The sequence below is a fragment of the Coccinella septempunctata genome, chromosome 6 (assembly GCF_907165205.1).
Source record: "Coccinella septempunctata chromosome 6, icCocSept1.1, whole genome shotgun sequence".
Taxonomy (NCBI): domain Eukaryota; kingdom Metazoa; phylum Arthropoda; class Insecta; order Coleoptera; family Coccinellidae; genus Coccinella; species Coccinella septempunctata.
Genome location: NC_058194.1, coordinates 19,407,571 through 19,428,075, shown reverse-complemented (window position 1 = coordinate 19,428,075; position 20,505 = coordinate 19,407,571). Strand labels below are relative to the sequence as shown.

General features: G+C 34.7%; 3 protein-coding genes across 6 annotated transcripts in view; 1 reads left to right on the top strand and 2 right to left on the bottom strand.

Moving 5' to 3' along the window:
• LOC123314704 overlaps nucleotides 1–5,709 on the bottom strand; it is a 67,687-nt gene extending 61,978 nt beyond the window's left edge. The window contains exon 1 of one of the 2 annotated variants that reach the window (XM_044900008.1): nucleotides 5,290–5,709. In XM_044900008.1, the coding sequence (XP_044755943.1) occupies nucleotides 5,290–5,307 (18 nt within the window). In that variant the 5' untranslated portion in view covers nucleotides 5,308–5,709. The remainder of the gene's footprint in view (nucleotides 1–5,289) is intronic. The other variant, XM_044900007.1, reaches the window with a different exon arrangement.
• Nucleotides 5,710–7,473: 1,764 nt separating this feature from the next.
• LOC123314866 (probable isocitrate dehydrogenase [NAD] subunit alpha, mitochondrial) lies at nucleotides 7,474–10,668 on the bottom strand. 2 transcript variants are annotated; one of them, XM_044900260.1, is made up of 5 exons: nucleotides 10,512–10,581; nucleotides 10,314–10,373; nucleotides 9,493–9,660; nucleotides 9,205–9,383; nucleotides 7,474–8,615 (listed from the first exon to the last, which is right to left on the bottom strand). In XM_044900260.1, the coding sequence occupies exons 1-5, from the start codon at nucleotides 10,536–10,538 to the stop codon at nucleotides 7,913–7,915; spliced, it is 1,137 nt and encodes a 378-aa protein (XP_044756195.1). In that variant the 5' UTR covers nucleotides 10,539–10,581; the 3' UTR covers nucleotides 7,474–7,912. The 2 variants fall into 2 exon arrangements, with proteins under 2 accessions (XP_044756195.1, XP_044756196.1); XM_044900261.1 differs by lacking the exon at nucleotides 10,314–10,373 and having other exon boundaries at nucleotides 10,512–10,668.
• A 221-nt stretch (nucleotides 10,669–10,889) lies between these two features.
• Nucleotides 10,890–15,150, top strand: LOC123314865 (ATP-dependent Clp protease ATP-binding subunit clpX-like, mitochondrial). 2 transcript variants are annotated; one of them, XM_044900259.1, is made up of 8 exons: nucleotides 10,890–11,330; nucleotides 11,996–12,408; nucleotides 12,512–12,641; nucleotides 12,881–13,282; nucleotides 13,366–13,550; nucleotides 13,636–13,803; nucleotides 14,068–14,289; nucleotides 14,597–15,150. In XM_044900259.1, exons 1-8 carry the CDS (start codon nucleotides 11,270–11,272, stop codon nucleotides 14,774–14,776), a joined length of 1,761 nt encoding a protein of 586 aa, XP_044756194.1. In that variant the 5' UTR covers nucleotides 10,890–11,269; the 3' UTR covers nucleotides 14,777–15,150. The 2 variants fall into 2 exon arrangements, with proteins under 2 accessions (XP_044756194.1, XP_044756193.1); XM_044900258.1 differs by having other exon boundaries at nucleotides 10,891–11,330; nucleotides 12,863–13,282.
• Nucleotides 15,151–20,505: the final 5,355 nt, after the last annotated feature.

The following is a 20,505-nucleotide window of genomic DNA, read 5'->3' as shown; positions in this document are numbered from 1 at the left end:
TCGTGGGGATATGGGATCAATTTCGTTTTTCCCACTATAGGTAGCGCTGTTTAGAATTTGACAGAGCATTGTCAATTGATATTTGAAAATGATTTGAATACTTTCCTACGACTTACGAATATGCTGTATTTATAAGCGAGTATTGGTGTGTGAAAATATATTCGTTTCGAGAAAGGGGTATAGAACATTCAACACGTCGTTTCAGTTTTCTGTATGGACAATCAAGAACTACAGTTAATAATTCGGTGTTGTTGGAATTTGAGGCAGAAACAAATCAGACGAACGAACATTCGGGACGGATAGAGCTGAGTTTTATGGAAACTTCAGCAATATTTCAATGAAACTGTATTGGAAATACGTAATGTGAATTGTGAACATGTATTGAAAATCAGAAATACACAAATCTATTCTAGTCTGTTACTTCAAATAATCTTCCTGAGTAGAGAGTGAAAATTCCCTTTCCGCCAACTGAATATATTGGATATTGGACCAATCAACTATGTTTTATTAAAATCATATTGAATTACCCCCTCACGAATTCAAGTTGTCAAACGGTAATTATCTTGAAGAAGAACGGTAAATCCTCCTTCGAACCCTTATTCGATAGTGTTGAAATATTGACAGATTTGTTTTTACAACGAAAATTGAACTGTAAAGCACAAATATTCCTTAACAGCTGACAAAATGGGCCAGTTCATATTTTGAACTCGTTGATCGACATTCGCAAAACAAAATAAAACGGGAGAGTATCATCGGACTTCCTTTGGTAAAACAAGGATAGAACGAAGCAAATGACATGGTGGCGCCGCCACGAAACTGATCCCATATCCCCGATTTGCTGCAATGTTGATGCTTGCAAAAAGTGACAAGTGCACACACCAGTGTTTTAGACATCTTAGTTTCGTCTATCTCTCCGCAGAATCGTCAGCACTCGTCAGTCTTTGCTAGACCAATTATCATTGGGTGCTACCTGACGCAAGAATGCCCAAAAAAGAGTAAGGAGTATCATATTCTTGCTCTATATAGTAGGTACTACTTGAAATCTATAAATGAGGAGAGTAGTTTTAAACAGAGAATGGAAAGATTTTCTCTTGAAAACTTTTTGGAAAAATCTGAGCAAATGATTCAAAAGTAGGTAAAAGGAGAAAAAACTGAAATCAGAACTGTGGAAAGGCCTCAGCTGACCTATGGATCGTTTTCGTGAGGATTCACAGCAAGGAGCCGTACTATTTCAGCCTGATTAGGAACTGACAAATCTATCTGGATTTTAGGTAGAGGACTAGTACGAAGGCGTAGAAGGGCCACATAATATTTTAAAAATATTTTTCCTTGAATTCCGACTTTGAAGTCGGAATTTAGTTGAATTCCGAGTTCAAAGTCGGAATTTTGTTAAATTCCGAGTTCAAAGTCGGAATTTAACTAAATTCCGAGTTCAAAGTCGGAATTTTGTTAAATTCCGAGTTCAAAGTCGGAATTTACTAAATTCCGACTTCAAACTCGGAATTTTATTCACTTCCGAACTTCTACAGGGTGTTCTACGACGACGTAGATTTGTTCCTGAATTACTGTTTGCGTTTCTACAAATGGTCAAATTCATATAACAAGCTGTTCCCACATTTATGATGAATAAATAATTATGTACACAGGGTGTACATTATTATTTGAGTTTTCTTCTATGAGAGGACATAACAATGATATGACAACCTTTTACAGACATGACATGACATGACATGAATAGTTTTTTAGACATAACTGGTGTTTAGGTATATTCCGCATATTTTATGAATAAATTTCCTTCTCATATGTACTCGTGAGGCTCAATGGACAAGAAATCAGTACACCCCGAGGTACATCCGGTGTGCTTTGATGTTTCTTACATGAAGAGGTCATTACAACGGTGAGAAAACCTCATATAGGCAGCTCTATGACGAATTGGTTCATTTCCAAATATGCTGAGATATTCACGAGAGGATTCAGATCTCACAAAATAAACACGCGTTGTTCTTTAATAAATATTGAACTTGATGTATTTTATTGGAGAAAATTGTCATTAGGTCCATGTTTTTGAATAATTATGAAATTATGGTCGTAGATAGGTAGAGGTAAGGTTGGGCACAACCTCCCCCCACCCCAGTACTGAAATAGTAACCATAAAATAACATCGAGCTCTCAGGCCCCCCCTCAGTACATACATATGGAGAAATAATCTATGTCGTCATAGAACATCACCCTGTGCATCTAGCCTGTATCAGTTTCGAAGTAAATAAAATTCCGACTTCAAAGTCGGAATTTTACTAAATTCCGACTTTGAACTCGGAATTTAGTTAAATTCCGACTTTGAACTCGGAATTTTGTTAAATTCCGACTTTGAACTCGGAATTTAACTAAATTCCGACTTCAAAATCGGAATTTAAGGAAAAATATTTTTAAAATATTATGTGGCCCTTCTACGCCTTCGTAGACTAGTGTACTATGACCCAGGGGAAAACGTAGGAAGACTGAATAATTACACAAAGGGACCAAGAGACAAATTGGGGGGAAATTGAAATTAGTAAGGAAAATCAAAATCCAAAAAGGGACATCCGAGTACGATGAGTTGGGGAGCCGAAGAGGTAAATTCGGGATTTACTCGAGCGTGTCAGATTAATACAAGGAGAGATACCTTGGACCCTGTAGAGTACCTCTACCAAAAATTAGACCTGTATATAAGGGGAATTGTCTAGGACAGCCTGTCAGAATAGTAAAAAAACGATCATTCTACATACGCGAGAGTGTCAGATTAAGATATATGTGGTTATATTCACATGTTAAAAAGTATATATTCTCTTAATCTGACAATTTAAACTTAACGAAAATGTGTGGGAGGGTGCCAAAGTTGCAAAAAAAAAGTCACGTGTACATTCTCTAGCGCAGTGGCGTTTTTTTTATTTTGAAGCTTTCTACCATCTAATCTTCAAAATCTACTAGCTTTCCACGACGCTCGAGTAAATCCCGATTTAACATCGTCGGCTCCCCAACTATAATGATCCCAGCACGAAAGAGTGCTAGTGTGCAAGAAGAAACAAAGCAACCAAGAGACGCTTTATTATCCGATGCCCGGGAACTAAGAAGAACCACGTTTAGAGGGTTTCTGAACGGAAGGAATCGCCCCACTGTCTCTGTCCCCCAGGACAGATTCGTCTTTAAATTGGTCGTAAAATGTAGACGCAGTTAATAAACTGGGACACCTGAGAATGTTCCAAAAGTGTCATTTTCGAGAGCAAGAATAATACGTTAATTGGGTTATAGTAGTTTCAGATCTACTCTAAAAAGAGATCAGATAGTGCATCCGCTGGGAGAAGCCATGGTAATTCTGACTTATCACTAATCAATGATCGAGCAGATATTTCGAAAACGAATTTAGGAAAGGTACGCCTATTCATCAATTCTTTCAAATTATATCAGCTTAGGTACGTTTCCCACGCTCGGCTTTGTTGAAAATTTTCAAACCAGAAGATCCTTCGAGGATGTCATAAATTATGGTGCTTCTATGTTGCATTTCGACACCCATTCAACTGATTCAACATAACATTTGGACACGTGATCCAAATTCCTATCGGAAATGTAAATATGGGAGTAGAAATGTAGACGCAGTTATTTATTGGGGATCTTTGAGAATCTTTTGAAGAGCAAGAATTGTAAATTAATTGGGATGTGAGTTTGGACTAGTTTGGAGGTTCTCAGACGTCGGCGTATATTTTCAAAATAATCGCGAAAATGGTGAAAAACTCAATATAGTTCCTTTAGTCAATAATTAAAACACAGATGTTTCAATTATAACCAAAACGAAGTCTGTCTATAAGTCCTACTGGTGAAAACACGCAATAATAATTCTAACTGATCAAGCAGCTAATATATTCATATTCGATTCTTTAAGGCTTCATGCATCATGCATTTCGACATCAATTCGTTTAATATAAATAAATAAATAAGGACGTAGTTATTTGTTATTTTATTGGAGATTTGTGAAAATCTTTCGTAAGTACCATTTTGAAGAGTAGGTAAGAATTGTACGTTATTTGGGATATGGATTTGGAAATCCTAAGTAGATTGGCGTATATTTTATCGAAAAACGTGTTTGAATAGTTCTTCCGCTTGGAGAAGCTATGGTAATTCTAAAATAATGATCGATGATATACCTCCTTCGAAAGGGAGGTGGAAAGTGCTATTATTTTCCTATTCTTTCAACATTCTCGAGTTTCGCGAATCCAGCATAAACATTTTCCTTATAGTTTTTTAATGCCTCAATCCTCAATCACTTTTTGTGTTTTTGGCTCAGGAATCGACAAATGATAATAAGTTTAGGTATTCCTTCCTTTCAAACTCCATATGAATCATATCAAATTCCGTTATCGGGAAAGCCTTGAAGGTATACATTCCAAATGGGCAGATTATTCTTTTATAAACACAATTACGAATAGCAAGAATTCGCCAAAGATGAAAATATCCTACGAATCCCTAGTAATTTTTTTGGCCTATAATTTCAAAGAATGATGATTGGGAACAATACTAAAATATAACTATAATAGACTCCAATCCTACATACAGGGTGTATTTACACTACCCATTTGGGTAGTTGCGAAAAAATTCATGGAATGGTCACTAGTCAAGAAAATTACTGTGGGTATTTTATATATTTTTTTGCAGTCCCTGCATAGAGACAATACAGGATCTAAAGATGACTCCTGAAAAGCAAATTTCAATTTTTCCTTAGTAAACTGATGAAAAAGAAATCGAGCTATGGAAGCGAGAAGGCAAAAAAAAAATTTTTGTTGTGTTCCCCTATAACGTATCAGCCCTGATATTAGCCGATTCGAAGATAATTCCAGTTTATAACACTAATACAATTTTTTCTCAAAAACCGTTTTACTTTCAGCGAGAAATTATTAATAATTCAAAACCAATAATATAATAGGTATATATCAAATAAATATCGATAATTTAGTGAAAAAGTTCACGAGAAAATGTTACTTTCATTTCAGAATAAAATACCTAATCAGAGGAAATTTTGAATCGTTTCGAAACGAAAACATTTCTCACATTTTTATCACTTTGTGTCACAAAAGCAGCTATTTAGAGGTACTCAATTTCAGTATTATCTTGGGGTATTCAATGTGGTTACTACTCAATGGTATTGTGTATGTTCTGTATGTTCATATGTATCTGGAAAACTTTTTTTCATTTATCATCTTTTCCGACTCGAATTCTTCCGGATTATTCAAGTGTATAAATAATAAATTACACTCTTACCGTATCTCTGTCACTCATGATACAGCTAACTTCCAAAAGTTCCAAAACTCAAATTTATCAGTACAAAACTTCACGCTCAGGAAAAGGGAATATTCGCTTAATTTGGTGAAAATCCGTGCGTCAGATACAGAGTTAGGTCCGACACTGTCGCCGAAGAGGAGGAAGTAGGAAGTTCGAGGCGGATTCAGAATTGGCAAACAGCGCTTGTCTTTTCACAGGCGAAAGCGAAAAAAGTCGTATAACGCATATAAAGAGATAATTAAAATGTCTAATCCAATTTTCAAGGAAACGGATACAGTTTGAAGAGGTAGGTATACAATAAACAAAATAGTCAACATCCAGAAATTTATCGTCAAAAGCTGTAATTATAGCTTATGTTCGTTAACGAACAGATTAAGCTGTAAGAGTCTACTTAAGTTAACTTTTCCTGCGTTTCCTTAAATTTTTGTATCCCATAACTACAAATGAAAATGTCTTTGAAGATACGCGCTCAATATATAGAATTCATGCTGATGTGATTCAAGTAGAGGTAGCAAATTTTGAGGTCAATAGTATACCTACACCTACATACTCTAGGTTTAGGAATGGATGTTTTTGAAGTGTTTTCGAAATCATGGGATTTTCTAATCAATCGTTCTTTTCATTATAGGAGTGAAATCTTGATCTTATTGAATTCGAATTTTTCCTTTTTATATGCATGAAGCTCCTTGAGGTCATATATAGTGTGCCTGACACTTTAACTTTGGGGTTGATTGATGTTTGTAGTGTTGTAGAAAACTTCCTCATCATCATCAAGAAAAATCAAGTAGGTATTTTCCCGCTTCTTGTACAAGATGTAACACTTCCGTATTCAATAAATTTTGATGAGAAAGCAATAAACAAGAACAGTTCCGTGGATCTGGAGGAGAATTTAAAGCTCTGGAGTACTTATTGTTCATATTGTCGTTTCTGGCCTCATTAAGCGAAAGAAAATATAATAATAACACAGCTTTCTTCCTTCTTTTTTATGATACCTGAAAAAATATCACGCGAACCAAGTTGCAGAAATCGGCCGGTTTATTTTCTTTTATACACCGCACACGATATTTGATATCGATATTCCGCACTTTTCTGCCGTGACATTAAGGGATATTCAATTTCGTTTCTATCTTACCTATAACCAATGTTTATTATTTCGAAACACATAAAAATTCATAAAACAACTTGACTCGATATTTAAAACGGCCAAAAATCACAATAATCAACACTTCACGTGTTATGTTATCTACAGACTACTTCCGTTTTTCTCTTTCAATTCATTTCACAATAAGCCGTCCATGCTTAGAGGATGAACTTCCACTTTTTAACTTCTTCCAAAATCTATGAGCAGAACCGAATTTCAAACTCTTCGAAACCTATATTTCTATTTACTTAAATTGAGAAGACACGAAACTATCCAGTTAAGATCCCGCGATCTGACTGCCCCTTTTGCCAAAGTACTTACTCCATGTACTCCACTATATGGGAAGTTCCAAGACCCCCAAAACAAAAACCATTGGAGGATTTTTTCTTAGATGCATAATCGAAGTTCTCAGGCTGGAATTCTCCCGCCCATTGAGCTGCTCAGCTTGATTCCAAAAAACAATTTATTTTAAGGATCTCCAGAGTCCAGACTAATACATTTTCAATAATCTATAAATATAGGACTATATTCGTCAGATCCGAGCCCATCATTGATTCAATTTTTTTTAATTTCAGATAAGATTTTCTGGTAACTTGGAGAAGACTCCCTGGATTTTCTTTTTCTTCAAGGAAACGATCAATTCTGGCAGTGGGAGATGCCTTCAATATGAAATATTTCAGCTTATTTTGTAAACAGTTTCATCTCTTACAATCCACTAATAAATTGTCCAAATTTCTCAATACCTGAATGGGTTACTCCAAAGATTGTACTTTATAATCTTTGGGTTACTGTTTATGCATTGGGGGAAAAGTTAATTTGAAGATTAGAATCGTAGACGATTCATTCGCCAATGTCATCGATTGAAAAAGCGCATGACAGTGTTCTGAACATGAGCCATATCTCGCCATTTCAAAGTATCCAACAAGTTGATACTCTACTCTACTAACAAAAAGCTTTTCCACCGTGTAATCCAAAATTTCAAGGACGGCGATCGTAATAGGTAGTGAGTTGAAACTAAGAGATAAAAGACAAGAATTTATTAATAACCAAAAGACACTAAAAGTTGTGTTACTAAATTTTTGCAGACATAATACGAATGATATGAAAAAAATTAAAGATAAAATTGGCGATTTACTCACTGGCTTGAAAAAACACAATTAAAACACAGATAATTCAGAAAATTACTTTCAAAGATTCATAAGATCAATTAGGTTTCAGGATGGACTTTTAATACTTTTTCGAAAAATATCAATTTTCAAACTCATCAAGTAATACACAGAACAAACATTACAAATAACATCTGATTCTTTGGGAGAATGAGCATTGGTGAAATTGACTTACTCTAAATGGTAAAGTTGGTATCTTAAACCTACTTAAAATTAGTTTTGATTATAATAAATATTTGAAAATCAGGTATCTAAATCTGAATTATCACACGTTACCTAAACAGCATAATCATATTCAAGAAGCAGCAGCTACTTTATTACAAATTTCCTGCGTGAACTCTGAACATTTTGCTTTTCCTCCAAGATCTCCAGTAAGGAACTTGTGTTCTTTGATGGTGTCAAAGCAAGCCCTTTCAATCAAATCAGCATGCATGTTGAGTTTCATGTATCTCAACATCATAACAGCTGACAAGAGGAGTGCCGTTGGGTTTGCCTTATCTTGACCAGCAATATCAGGCGCAGTACCGTGAACAGATTCGAACAATGCACCATTCAATCCAATATTTCCAGATGGTGTAAGACCTAATCCACCGACTAAACCTGCGCACATGTCTGACATTATGTCTCCATATAAGTTAGGCATGACGAGAACATCATATAGGTTGGGATCTTGCACCATATTCAAGCAAACGGTATCGAGGTACTTTTCTTCAAATTTCACTTCCTTGTATTTCTGGGCCATTTCACGGCAACATCGCAAAAAAAGACCATCAGACATTCTCATAATATTTGCTTTATGTACAGCCGTCAACTTCCTTCTGTTGTTTTCAAGAGTATATTTGAAAGCAAATTCTGCAACTCTCATGGAAGCCTCCTCTGTGATCAGTTTTATACTTTGTACTACTCCATCTACGATTTCATGCTCAATACCTGAGTATTCACCTTCTGTATTTTCTCTAATGGTAACTACATCCACATCATCATAAGCAGTTTTATATCTAGAATAAAATCCTTAATTGAAAATATAATATTCATGACCATTTCTTATCATCACCTTCTATTGTCTAGAACTCTGTAAGAGTCTATACAACTTCGGAAAATAATATGGAAAAGATCAACTTGCAATGCATAAGAGGGCAAAATTACAGTGATGGCACAAGATAGACTGTTAGAAACTTTCTCCCCCTTTTAAAAGCTCATGAGGATGGTCAATTGAACGAGTCATCGCCTCATCATGTGATATTAGAGAAAGGGCAAGTTTTCAATCTTTTCCTTTTAAATTGGCTGATTTGCGCTCTCTTTCTTATGCATTGCAAGTATATCTATCCCTGATTTTTTGAACCGGTATATCAAACAAAAACTGTTAGAAGGAATTCACAGGATTTTAAAAATATTCTATAGTATTCAAACAAAAATTGATTAAATTTAGTGTGAACATATTCATTATTTTAAAATTTATTTAGAAAAAGAATGAATATATTCATCCTTTTTTTTTAAATACATATATGTATTTAAAATCAACCCAGAAATACATCTAGGTAAAATTTTTCATCTTATCACTTGTATATCCACACAAATGAAACCTACCCTTCTAAACTCCTACACGGACGAACATTAGCATACAGATTCAATTCCTTTCTTAATGCCAAATTCAGAGATCTGTGACCTTTTCCAACAGGTGTCATTAATGGACCTTTCAATCCAATCGTGTTCCTGTTCATTGAATCAAGGGCAGCTTGAGGAATTCCAAATTTTCCATCAGGGCCCTGTAATAGTCGCCTCATGATGAGAAAATAAGTATTTAATCATAAGATCATTAGAAAGTTTTTCAATATAGAAGAAGTACTGAGAATAATTCCAACTTTGATTGCTCACTTTGACTGGGGTAACATCTACAGTTTCCCATTCGATTGGAACCTTAGCTGCTGCGAAGATTTTTTGTACAGCAGCAGAGATTTCTGGACCAATTCCATCGCCAGGAATTAGGGTGACCTTCTTAATTTCACTGCTGAATAATCGGGTACTAGCCACCCTACTGATATTCTGAAATATATTGATGTGAGACATAATCTTGTCATTGTGAATGATATAAATATATTTTAGATAACCAGTATGTGAAATACGTGTATTAAATTTAAATGATGTATTACCCCTCTACATTAATTTCTTTTTCAAAATTGAATTATTCATAATTATAATGAATATACTCATATGAAATTGAAGCTATATGTACTGAAAATGAATCAAAAATAAGAATGAAAAATTGAAATATATATAAATCATGGAATCAATATGATAAAGCATACAGGTATTTCTCTTGAAGAGCATAAGGCTCTAGTTACAGTGAATGGTAATAAGAAGAACAAGAACAGATTCGAATATTCCATTGTTAAATCCCCATTTTCATAGCCTTAAAGCTTCCTGATGGTTCTCTTAATTGTTTTCAAATAAAGAATGAAGAATCACCCAAAAAGTCAGCTAAAAGGTTCTCATCTAGCTATGACCAATGTGAGTTCCTGATCTATAATTTGAATATGATATTGGTTTTGAACGTCAAACCGTATATGGAAGAATTTTCAAATAAATTTGATGGTTTTTTACAAATTAAAAATTAGTTTATATGACTTAATAAGATTATTATGATTAAAGTGGATAACCAGTTATGTAATATGTTCAAGAGCATATTATTAACTTACACTCGATTCATAATTGGTTAGTCTTTGAACAAATTTTTGTAGTTGGTTAATTGTATCTTTCTGGAAAAAATCAATTTTCAAAGTTTCAAATTAAAAGTAGAAAGTAAAAGGACCTAATTTTTAATGATTAGGACTGTAACTCAAGAGGTAAAAATGCATTCCAATAAAATCAACCTTTTTTTTAATAAAATTACTCACAAAGTTTTTAAGAAGCCTGGCGGTCATTGTGAAGTTAATTGAACGAAGAATTTTTAAAGAAAGAAATCAAGACTTCTCAAAAACTTCATAACCAAAAAAACGTTCCACATGTCATATGAAAAAAGATTATAAATCTATGATCATAATCAGTTCATGACTGGATATAGAAGATGGCCTCAGTTACACATTACAAATTTAAAGAAAATATGGAGGGTAGAGAAGGGTAAAAGAAGGTTATACATGTTTTTATACGAATTACTTTTATCAAAGTATCGTAATTCAAATAATCAAATCGAATCGTGGCAATCCCTAAAAAGGCAAATCTGTGAATGATAAGAACCTGTCATGTCATTAGACACAAGACTGTCAAAGATTGTCAGATGAAGTAAACAAAGCTTCTGATTAGACATTTTATTGAAACTGAAGTAAAACATGGCGATTTAACCTTGTTATTTGTTATATCATTGTTTCCAAATTTTAGTAAATTAGGATAAATAAAGATATACATTTTGGACAAATTGTTAAAAGTGCGGAAATTGAAAAGAAAGTTTTTAAATCTTTTGGGATAGTGTTTTGATCAAATACGTCATGTTTTTCAGACCTTGACATCTAGTCAGAATTGCAATATCAAACGTCGCCTAGCTGGTGTTACAGATATACAGTAACTGTATGGCAAATAATTGCAGTAGATTATAAATCCATCTTTGTGTTTCACCTTATAGCATCATATGGGAATTAGTTATATTTAATTATAAAACATGACTGGTATACCTTCTCGTTTAGCTACTGCAGGAAAGTTAGCTTATTATGCCTATCCTGGTAAGTCGAATAAGTTATGAAATTTATAGTAAACATGCAATTCTTTGCCAAGAAGTCATTCATAATTCATAAAACCTTTATTTTTGTTGTATCAAACATGAAGTTTACATATCATCTCATTACTATAATCTAATCATAAACCTTTGAATTCAAAAAATATCAGTACTAATTCATTTTTATACATTTCCTTCTTTTTTCCATACACATCGTTTCTCTAGTTCATTATACTTTTGCTCTAGTCAAATTGTTTCCTCAGAAGTAGAATACGGAGGTTATTTGTACAGCCTCGAAATTTGCATCAAATTAGGCAATTTTTGAGAAAATTCCCTTGACATACATTGAAATACGCTTTTATTTGCAACATTGAATGGTTTGAGGAAAGTAAATAGTTGGTAAATAACCATTTTACTGGATGAGTATTCAATACAAGGATTCTATAATAAAAATAGGTTTTGTATTTACCGAATATTATTTTCATTTTTGTATTGGAAATACATAAGCTGAAAATAATTAATTTCAATCAACAAACCTTCTTAAAATTATTTCTGTAACGATCTCAAGTATTTAAATTTTTCTTTAGTTAGGTTTAAGGATGAGAACTCAAAATATTTCATATTATATTAAATATTTTACATTTTTGAGGTTATTTTAAATTTGCTCTACAGGTTTTCTATCTACAGTTGGGAAGACTCAAAATATCATAGCCCTTAGTAGATGTGTAACAACAGGTAAAATAATCTTCAAGTCTTTTGGAGCTGGGGAACCCCCGAAGGACTCTGATAGTTCAACTTTGCCACCAAGGGGCACTTCAGGTAGTGGTGGTGGTAAGAGTAAAAACACTCTATCATGTCCAAAGTGTGGGGATCCTTGTACTCATGTTGAAACTTTCGTAAGTTCAACCAGATTTGTGAAATGTGAGAAATGCCACCATTTCTTCGTTGTCCTCAGCGAAATGGACAGTAAGAAAAAAGATGGGCAAGATCTGAAGGCTGGGTTTTACAGAAAACCTCCTCCACCTCCGAAAAAAATTTATGACTACTTGAATAAACACGTTGTAGGCCAGGAACACGCCAAAAAGGTAAAATATCCAATTATTTATAGTCAGTTATTAATAAAAAAATATTATTGACTCCCTAATTCTAAAAGAACTTAGCACTTACCATGTATATGATCTGTTCCAGGTATTGTCTGTGGCAGTGTATAATCATTACAAGAGAATCTATAATAATACTCCACCAACAATGAATCCAGTGCCAAAACCCGATATGACTGTTATGGAGCAAGGTCCCCATCATAATGCACCCCATAGAGGTCAGTATTGATCCATTAAATGGCGATTCTTCTAATACATTGACCAATGCATGCACATTTCACAATGAAGGAAAGAGATCAAAAGTCTAGATGTGAAGTCTGATAATTTATTTCCTCATTTTCATGATTGCATAAAAAAAGGCCTTCAAACGTTGTTGTTTTTTTTCTGTTTTTATGTATTTTTTTTCTGTAATAATGTTTGTTCCCAAATTATTGTGCAGATCTTCTGAATCTGACAGGGCTGGGTCATGGTTCAAACTTTGGCTTCAATCTAAGTCAGTCAAACTCTAACGTAGAGTTGGGAACTACACAAAAACATAATGGCTCTGAAATTCTCGATAAGAAGAGTCATGAGCTTAAACTGGAGAAGAGCAACATCTTGCTGTTGGGACCAACAGGTTCTGGAAAGACGCTTTTAGCTCAAACTATCGCGCAATGCCTAGATGTTCCTTTTGCCATATGCGATTGTACAACTCTCACGCAAGCTGGGTATGTAGGAGAAGATATCGAAAGTGTTATTGGAAAATTGCTCCAAGATGCAAGTTATGTAGTTGATAGGGCTCAAGTAGGAATAGTGTTTTTGGACGAGGTTGACAAGATCGGAGCAGTTCCTGGTATCCATCAATTGAGAGATGTTGGAGGTATGAGAATAAAAAAAAATAATTCTCTTTTTATCACGTCATTCATGTAATAAAACATATTTATACGTTTAATAATATTGCAGGAGAAGGTGTTCAACAAGGAATGTTGAAGATGCTAGAAGGCACTATAGTAAATGTCCCTGAACGTAATTCACCTAGAAAATTACGCGGGGAAACTGTCCAGGTGGATACAACAAATATTTTATTTGTTGCTAGTGGAGCATACAATGGTCTCGAGCGTTTAATACAAAAAAGGAATAACGAAAATGTAAGCTCTCAGGTTATCAAGGAATAGACAATTTACTTATATCACATTGAATTTATTCACATATATTATGAACTATTCTTTGCAGTATTTAGGATTTGGAGCGCCAGTTTCCGAAAGCCAAGGTAGAAGGGCGGCTTCTCAAGAAGCATCTCTCCACCAGTCTGCAATGAGTGCGGAAGAAGAAAATTTGGAAAGGGACACTGCTTTGAAACAGGTCCAAGCTAGGGACCTCATTGATTTTGGAATGATTCCAGTGAGTGGTGTATTTATTTAATTCTTGGTTAAAGAAAACTTACGAAAATCATGACAAATGAAGATGATCATTTTAAGGGTTGAAACACAGGACCTTATATCTAGCATTCTTGGCAAATTTGTTTTCCGAATCAAATTATCAAGGAATTTCAAAAAGTCCCTCTTATAGTTTTCATCATAAATGAATATGTACATCCACTCGTCTTGAAGTATATGAGAATGCCAATTGTTCGAATAGTCCTTGAAAACTAGCAATTTTTTTTAGGAATTTGTTGGCAGATTTCCAGTACTTGTGCCTTTCCATAGTTTGGACAAAAATATGTTAGTGAGAATACTCACTGAACCTCAGAATGCATTAGTACCCCAATATCAGCGTCTTCTGGGAATGGATCAGTGCGAACTATCATTCAGTCCTGAGGCCTTAGTAGCTATTGCTAAACTTGCGATGGAACGTAAAACTGGTGCTAGAGGTCTGCGTGCCATAATGGTAAATATTCAGTTTTAGTTGAGAAATACTTTAACTATACTAGTATTTTAATTGAATTATTCTTTTCACATCGATTGATCTGAACCATCTCAAATTCCATTTATTTGCTTTATTATTTTCGTCATATCTCCATTGATTTCGAAAATGCTTATGTTTATTTCCAAGGTGACCGTTTCCCCTGTAGTTGTTAATACGATGAATTAATTATAATATATTTTCAACCAATTCTATGTGATCTAAAATTTGCTGAAGTATTGTTGATAATTCTAGATCTCCAGTTATTCAGTTTATACTCATTTGATTTCAGGAGTCTCTTCTGCTTGAACCTATGTTTGAGGTACCAGGTTCGACCATAACAGGGGTTAGCATCAATGAAGATTATGTCCTGGGTAATGGAGGACCTGTGTATATAAGAGAAACACCCACACCTGCGACTGAGGTGTCTGATGAAGAAGACATTACAACATCCATAAGACTGAAACAGTGATGCTTGGAACAAATCATCCAGAGTGACACATGATAATGTGATGATGAAATAATATACTTTTTTACTAGATTCTGAAATACGGAAAAAAATGTTTTTTCTTTCTCATATTATATATTTACGGTATAATTTTATTAATTTGAATTGTGTGTAAATAAAGATTTTATTCTATAGGAAAAACTAAATTAGTGTAAATAAATTGGTTCGACTAAATTCATACTGCAAATCGGAATGTATGATTGAAGCCTTTTGTTGTAAATAATAATGAATCAACTATTATGTTAAATTTCATTACTTCCTTTTCAAATTTTCAATGCAATATGAAAAAGGAAATAGTTGTAAGTGTTCAAATTCAATAAAATGCTTGGTCGATCTTATTTGTTTTCTAAATATTTTGGTTAGGTATTGATTCAATCAATTCTTTCTGAAAGTTTCCATGCAATAGTACTGTGTTGATGAAAAATTAGTTGTAAGTGTTCAGGCTTAATTAACTTATTTTTTCTGAATATTTAGGTCAGGTTATCGAAAATGTGTTCAAGTGAAATAAAACTTCAAAAAAGTACAATGTTTTCATAATAAATCACCCTATCCTGAGCACATAGCTCATTTGATGTATTGAAGAAAAAGTTCTGCTCTCATGTCCAACGATCTGAAAATACTTTTAATTTATTGTCTATCCATTATGTCCATAGACATATTAATATAATGAGTCGATGGTAATTTCTTAACAATAATACATAGTAGGTGAATTGCAAAGATTCTATTATCATTCAGTATTGTCTCTAAATCAAAAAAAAGGCAAAAGATAATCAGTAGGGACAGAGACAATCTCTGAGTAGGATTTTTCTTAGGAGGGCGAACTCGAAATAGCCCGAAATAATTTTCGAAAAATTTCCTAGTGTAGAACCTGACATATGCTGGTATACACTTATATTTATTGCAACAAAGCCAATAAAATAATAATAGTTAGAAAATGCATTAGTAATGTAACTTAAGGCAAGCCACCTCTCCGTCACAGAACACACTTGACTTACTTTATGCTCTCCGTACGCGTAACCTTCGCCCCGCGCCCTAACACAGAACACACCCTTGACTTACTTTATGCGCCCTAAATCCGCTCCTGGTAGTCAGGAGCGTAATGAGCATGCAGATCCAAAAAAGATGATCCCAGTATTCCCAGTGGTTTGCATTGTTGCATTAATCTTCAAGTTGTCCTCTAGGGGTGGACACAGCCAGAAACCGATCTTGTGCAGGGTTGGTAGATCTTGAGCGTCCGAGAGACCGAGTCTCGGTCTTTCGGTCACGTTTTCAGTTTCTCGATAAACCCTTTCACCAACTTGAAAGAAACTCTCTGTGATTATAACCCGCTTCGATCAAACCAATAGCGGCAATACCGCTATATATTGGCTACACTCTTCGTATTTAGGCATTTTATCGTAAATTTGGGTGACTTGGGATGATTTTGAAATTCAACTTATTCAACATATTTCAAAAACGGTGACCTATTTTCATGTGAGGTTCAAATATGCCTAATGACTCAGACTATTGATTATGATATAGGTATACCATGGTTCAGAACTCGGATATAAATTTAAAATAAATATAATATACTTCTCCCAAGTCACCCACCCGCCACCGATTTGGGAGGTTTGGGACACAAGCTAAAATCCATTGATTTCTCAACTCTCAAATGAAATAGGTGACTTATTGGGATTGTGTATAGTTTTGAAAAATTAGAATTTGTGATTATACAGTTGAAATTCTGTATAAGGAAATTAAATGATAAACCCCTATTACAGCTAAAGTAAATATATTGCAACTCAAATGTAAAAAAAACTAAACAAAACAAGGGAACTTTGATTTCTTTCATTTTTTGGAGATTTCTTTGTGGAAATAATGTAATAATATCCTGCGAAAGTTCGGCATATTTCCTGCTGCCAATGCGCCGCTTGTATCTATTCGGCATTGTCCCAAGTCACCCTATGAAACAACAAAATAAATTAATGAGATCCGTGTTGCCGTTTGATTTGTGAACAACCTTGTTTCAACACATATCTAATATCTCAATATCCCACGTATCCAGAAAAAAGAATTACACATGCACAAAGTGAAACACATGTACAGGACACTAGAAAGTATAAGGGCTATAAAAACGCGCTTTTACTTTCCTGAATTCGTTAATTTTTCCTGTCAATTCATACACTCTGGTCACGGCAAACTCAATTGGAATTAATTGTTAAACTATCCGAAAAGACGCTACACAATCTTATAAGTTTGTCCCTTCAATCATAAATGGTAAGAAACAAAGAAATCTGCAAGGGTGTAATTGTCCCAAGCTACATTCATTCATTCATTCATTGCTGTATCCCGTTACCGGGAATAAATCTACAAAAAGAAGAAAAGAAAACTGCGAACAGACTTGTAATTTCTTAGGGCTAGTTACGACTGTGTACCCTCCTGTGACTAAAGAGACCCAACCGTGACCTGCAGATCCTTCCACACTCCGGGCATGGATAGTCACCAACCAGATCTGGCCGCCGCTGTATCCTTCTCGATTCTCCATTATAACTGTGTACCAAAGACCTCCACTGTGACCTGTCTAACGCTAGTTGTTCCCAGTTATGATTGGCATTAACTAATTTTAGGGATTGATGTAGTGTATCGTGTATCCTTAAACCGCTTATACTGGCCTCCTGGTTTCCGGGCTCCCTCAGTGAATTCGCCATATAGAGCTATTTTGGGGAGTCTTGTGTCTTGCATCCTCCGAATGTAGCCGCTCCATCTGAGTCGGGTCCTCGTTACTTGAGTCTCAATTGTTGTACAACTCGCGCGTTGCAAGACTTCTGCATTCGAAACTTTGTGGAACCATCTGATGTGCATTATCTGTCTTAGATGACGTTGTTGCGTTTGTTCAAGCTGTTTAATATGTCGCCTGTAGGGCGTCCAGCTTGCGCTTCCGTAAAGAAGCGTTGGGAGGACCACTGCTTTGTAAACAGCTGTCTTGGTCTTCAGATTGAGGTCGTGATTTTGAAACACTCTCATCTGTCCTTTAGCTTCCAGAATGCCCGTGATGCCGAATTGTTACAGTTTTGTATTTCCGTGTCTAGATTAGCCCTACTATTTATGAAGCTTCCCAAGTATTTGAACTGCTCGACCTGTTCTAGAGTTTCATTCTCCAGGCTGATATCTGTTTGAAGGCTTTCTGGCGGACTTACCAGGATTTTGGTCTTGTCGATATTGAGTTTAAGGCCTAAAGCTTCGTATATATGTTTATAGGTGTCCATCATTATCTGTAAATCCTCTGAGCCATGAGTCGTCTGCATATTGAAGTTCCGTGATAAACTTGGTACGGGTTTTTGCTCTGAGGCGCTTCAGGTTAAACAAGCCTCCATCAAATCTGAATCTTATCCCAACACCTCTTAAGGGCATGCTCATGTCAGCAATTATCGATACAGCTATGGCGAAAATATTGAACACTAAAGGCGCTAATACGCAGCCTTGTTTTATTCCAGAGTTGGTTGAGAAATGGTCGGTTGTAGAACCATTATGCTGTATTCTAGCGGTGTTGTTGGTATGAAGGCTTTTACACACTGCTAAGAATTTTTCGGGTACTCCAAGACGTGCCATGATTTTCCATAGCGCTCTCCGATTCATCGAGTCGAATGCCTTACTTAAATCGATGAAGGTTGTATAAATCCTTGATTGCTGTTCACGGGCCTTTTCTTGTAGCTGTCGCAGTGTAAAAATTAGGACCACCGTACCTCGATTTGGTCGAAAGCTTGGGCTTTCGACCCAAGTTACAGGACTGTCCCAAGTCACCCGAATCTACCGGTATTGCAAAACAAATTTTCAAATTCTGAATCAATGTTGATTTTAAGAAAGTAAAACGATAACTGATGATCCAAAATCCTTAGATTTACGCAACCAGTATGTAAGAACTTGCCAGAAACTGAAAAAGTTATCAAAAGAGGAGCAAAAATTCATTCAGATATAGAAGAATTCCAGAATCTGTAACTTTTGAAACGGTCACAAAATATTTGAACTTCCTCAACTTTTGTGGAGCAGCTGAGGATGGGCCTTTTATATGTACGAAACAGTAACGGATTAAATAAAACATTTTGTAGCTTGAAAATTTATGCTGCGTCAATATACCATTCCATTTTGAATAGAATAAATCAATCTGAAGTCAGATCCACTATATATTAGGTTCTTTTCTTCAGTTGAGATTGTTCATAATGTAGTTTTTCGATTTCTTCAGTAAATTCGTCATATGCTTTTCATTCAATGCACATCCACGATTATTCCAGAAATATCAGTCGTAAATTGAACAGACGGAGAAAAAATTAATAAGATATTCGGCTCACGTATAACTCCAACTAGTGTTGTTGTCAATTATAGTTTCATGAATAAAACGTGATCATAGTAGGAAAATACAGAAAATGTATTCAACTAACGATGTGGCATTTCTACATTCAAGTCTCTACTCTAAAAAAGTGCGTTATCTAACATAAAAGCAACTCTGAAGAGCGACAAAAATGTGAATGAGTGGGTGTAAATTATTTAATTCGATAGGACACAGTTTATTTCGCGTTTTACTTCACTGATTATGTGAATTTGGAGTGAAATATTCAATTAATGATTGTGAGTTTCCTGCCAAGCAGAGAGCGAATGTGAAGTTTTTCGATAGAAATATAGGTATTGCAGGTGAATTTTTGAAAAAATATTATTATGTATAATTGTGCTTTATATTCTTTTGAAAATTTTTTGTGATTTATGTAATATCGTCAAGGTTTACGTATTATGAGAATTGTTTTAATTACCGCGGTTTCTCCAAATAAATCAGGTTTGAGTGAACAAGTATATCTCCTTCATATATGTTTGATAACTGGAGGCGTGTGTGTGCTTTTACATCTTACATCGATGTGACTGATTTTTTAGTTCGATTTCTGCATGACATTGACCAAATATTCGTTTCCTCTAACTTTTTCTGTATTGCCGAAGAGGAATGATTAAGAATTATTCATTTAAAAAGTACAATATATCAAGAAATTCCCACACATGTCCTATTCATGCGAGTAATGAAAAAAAATCTTGTAGACTTGGCTGGAAAAATGTATGACACTCTCTCATTATGTGCGAGTCTCTAAATTGGAATAAGTTCAGTAAATCAAAACACAGTTTTTTTTTATTGTGAATATGCTTGGACAGGTCGATTAGTATTGCGCTCTTTTTTAATGAAAGAACATATGTTATACAGTACAGCGTGTCCCAAATTTTGAATATGACACGTCATTGATAATTTTTTTATGGCGATCCTTTTATTCATAACTGTTATTTCATGTTACACATACGAAACAAATATGAAATTCTTCTGGTTAAAAAGATATTTAACAAACATCAAATAATTAAGTACTAATTCGTAATCGTCAAATGAAGGAATATCAGATACAACAATCAATTCAGGCAGATTGAAAATGGAAAATCAAAGATAAGGTAGGTAGGTACTTATTTTTTTGTCTTGAAAAATGGGACAAAATGTCGTACTTAACAAAATACCACCAGATTGAAATTCTAATGATGCATGAATAACACAAAATGAAATCTTCATTTGTTCAAAGAATTCCTGATTCACCGTCCATGTCGCAAAGTACCATACCAGATTGTGCTAATCTTCGCTCAATACGATGCTACTCCCCTTACTTATTTTCATTTCACTTGTTTGACATAAATTA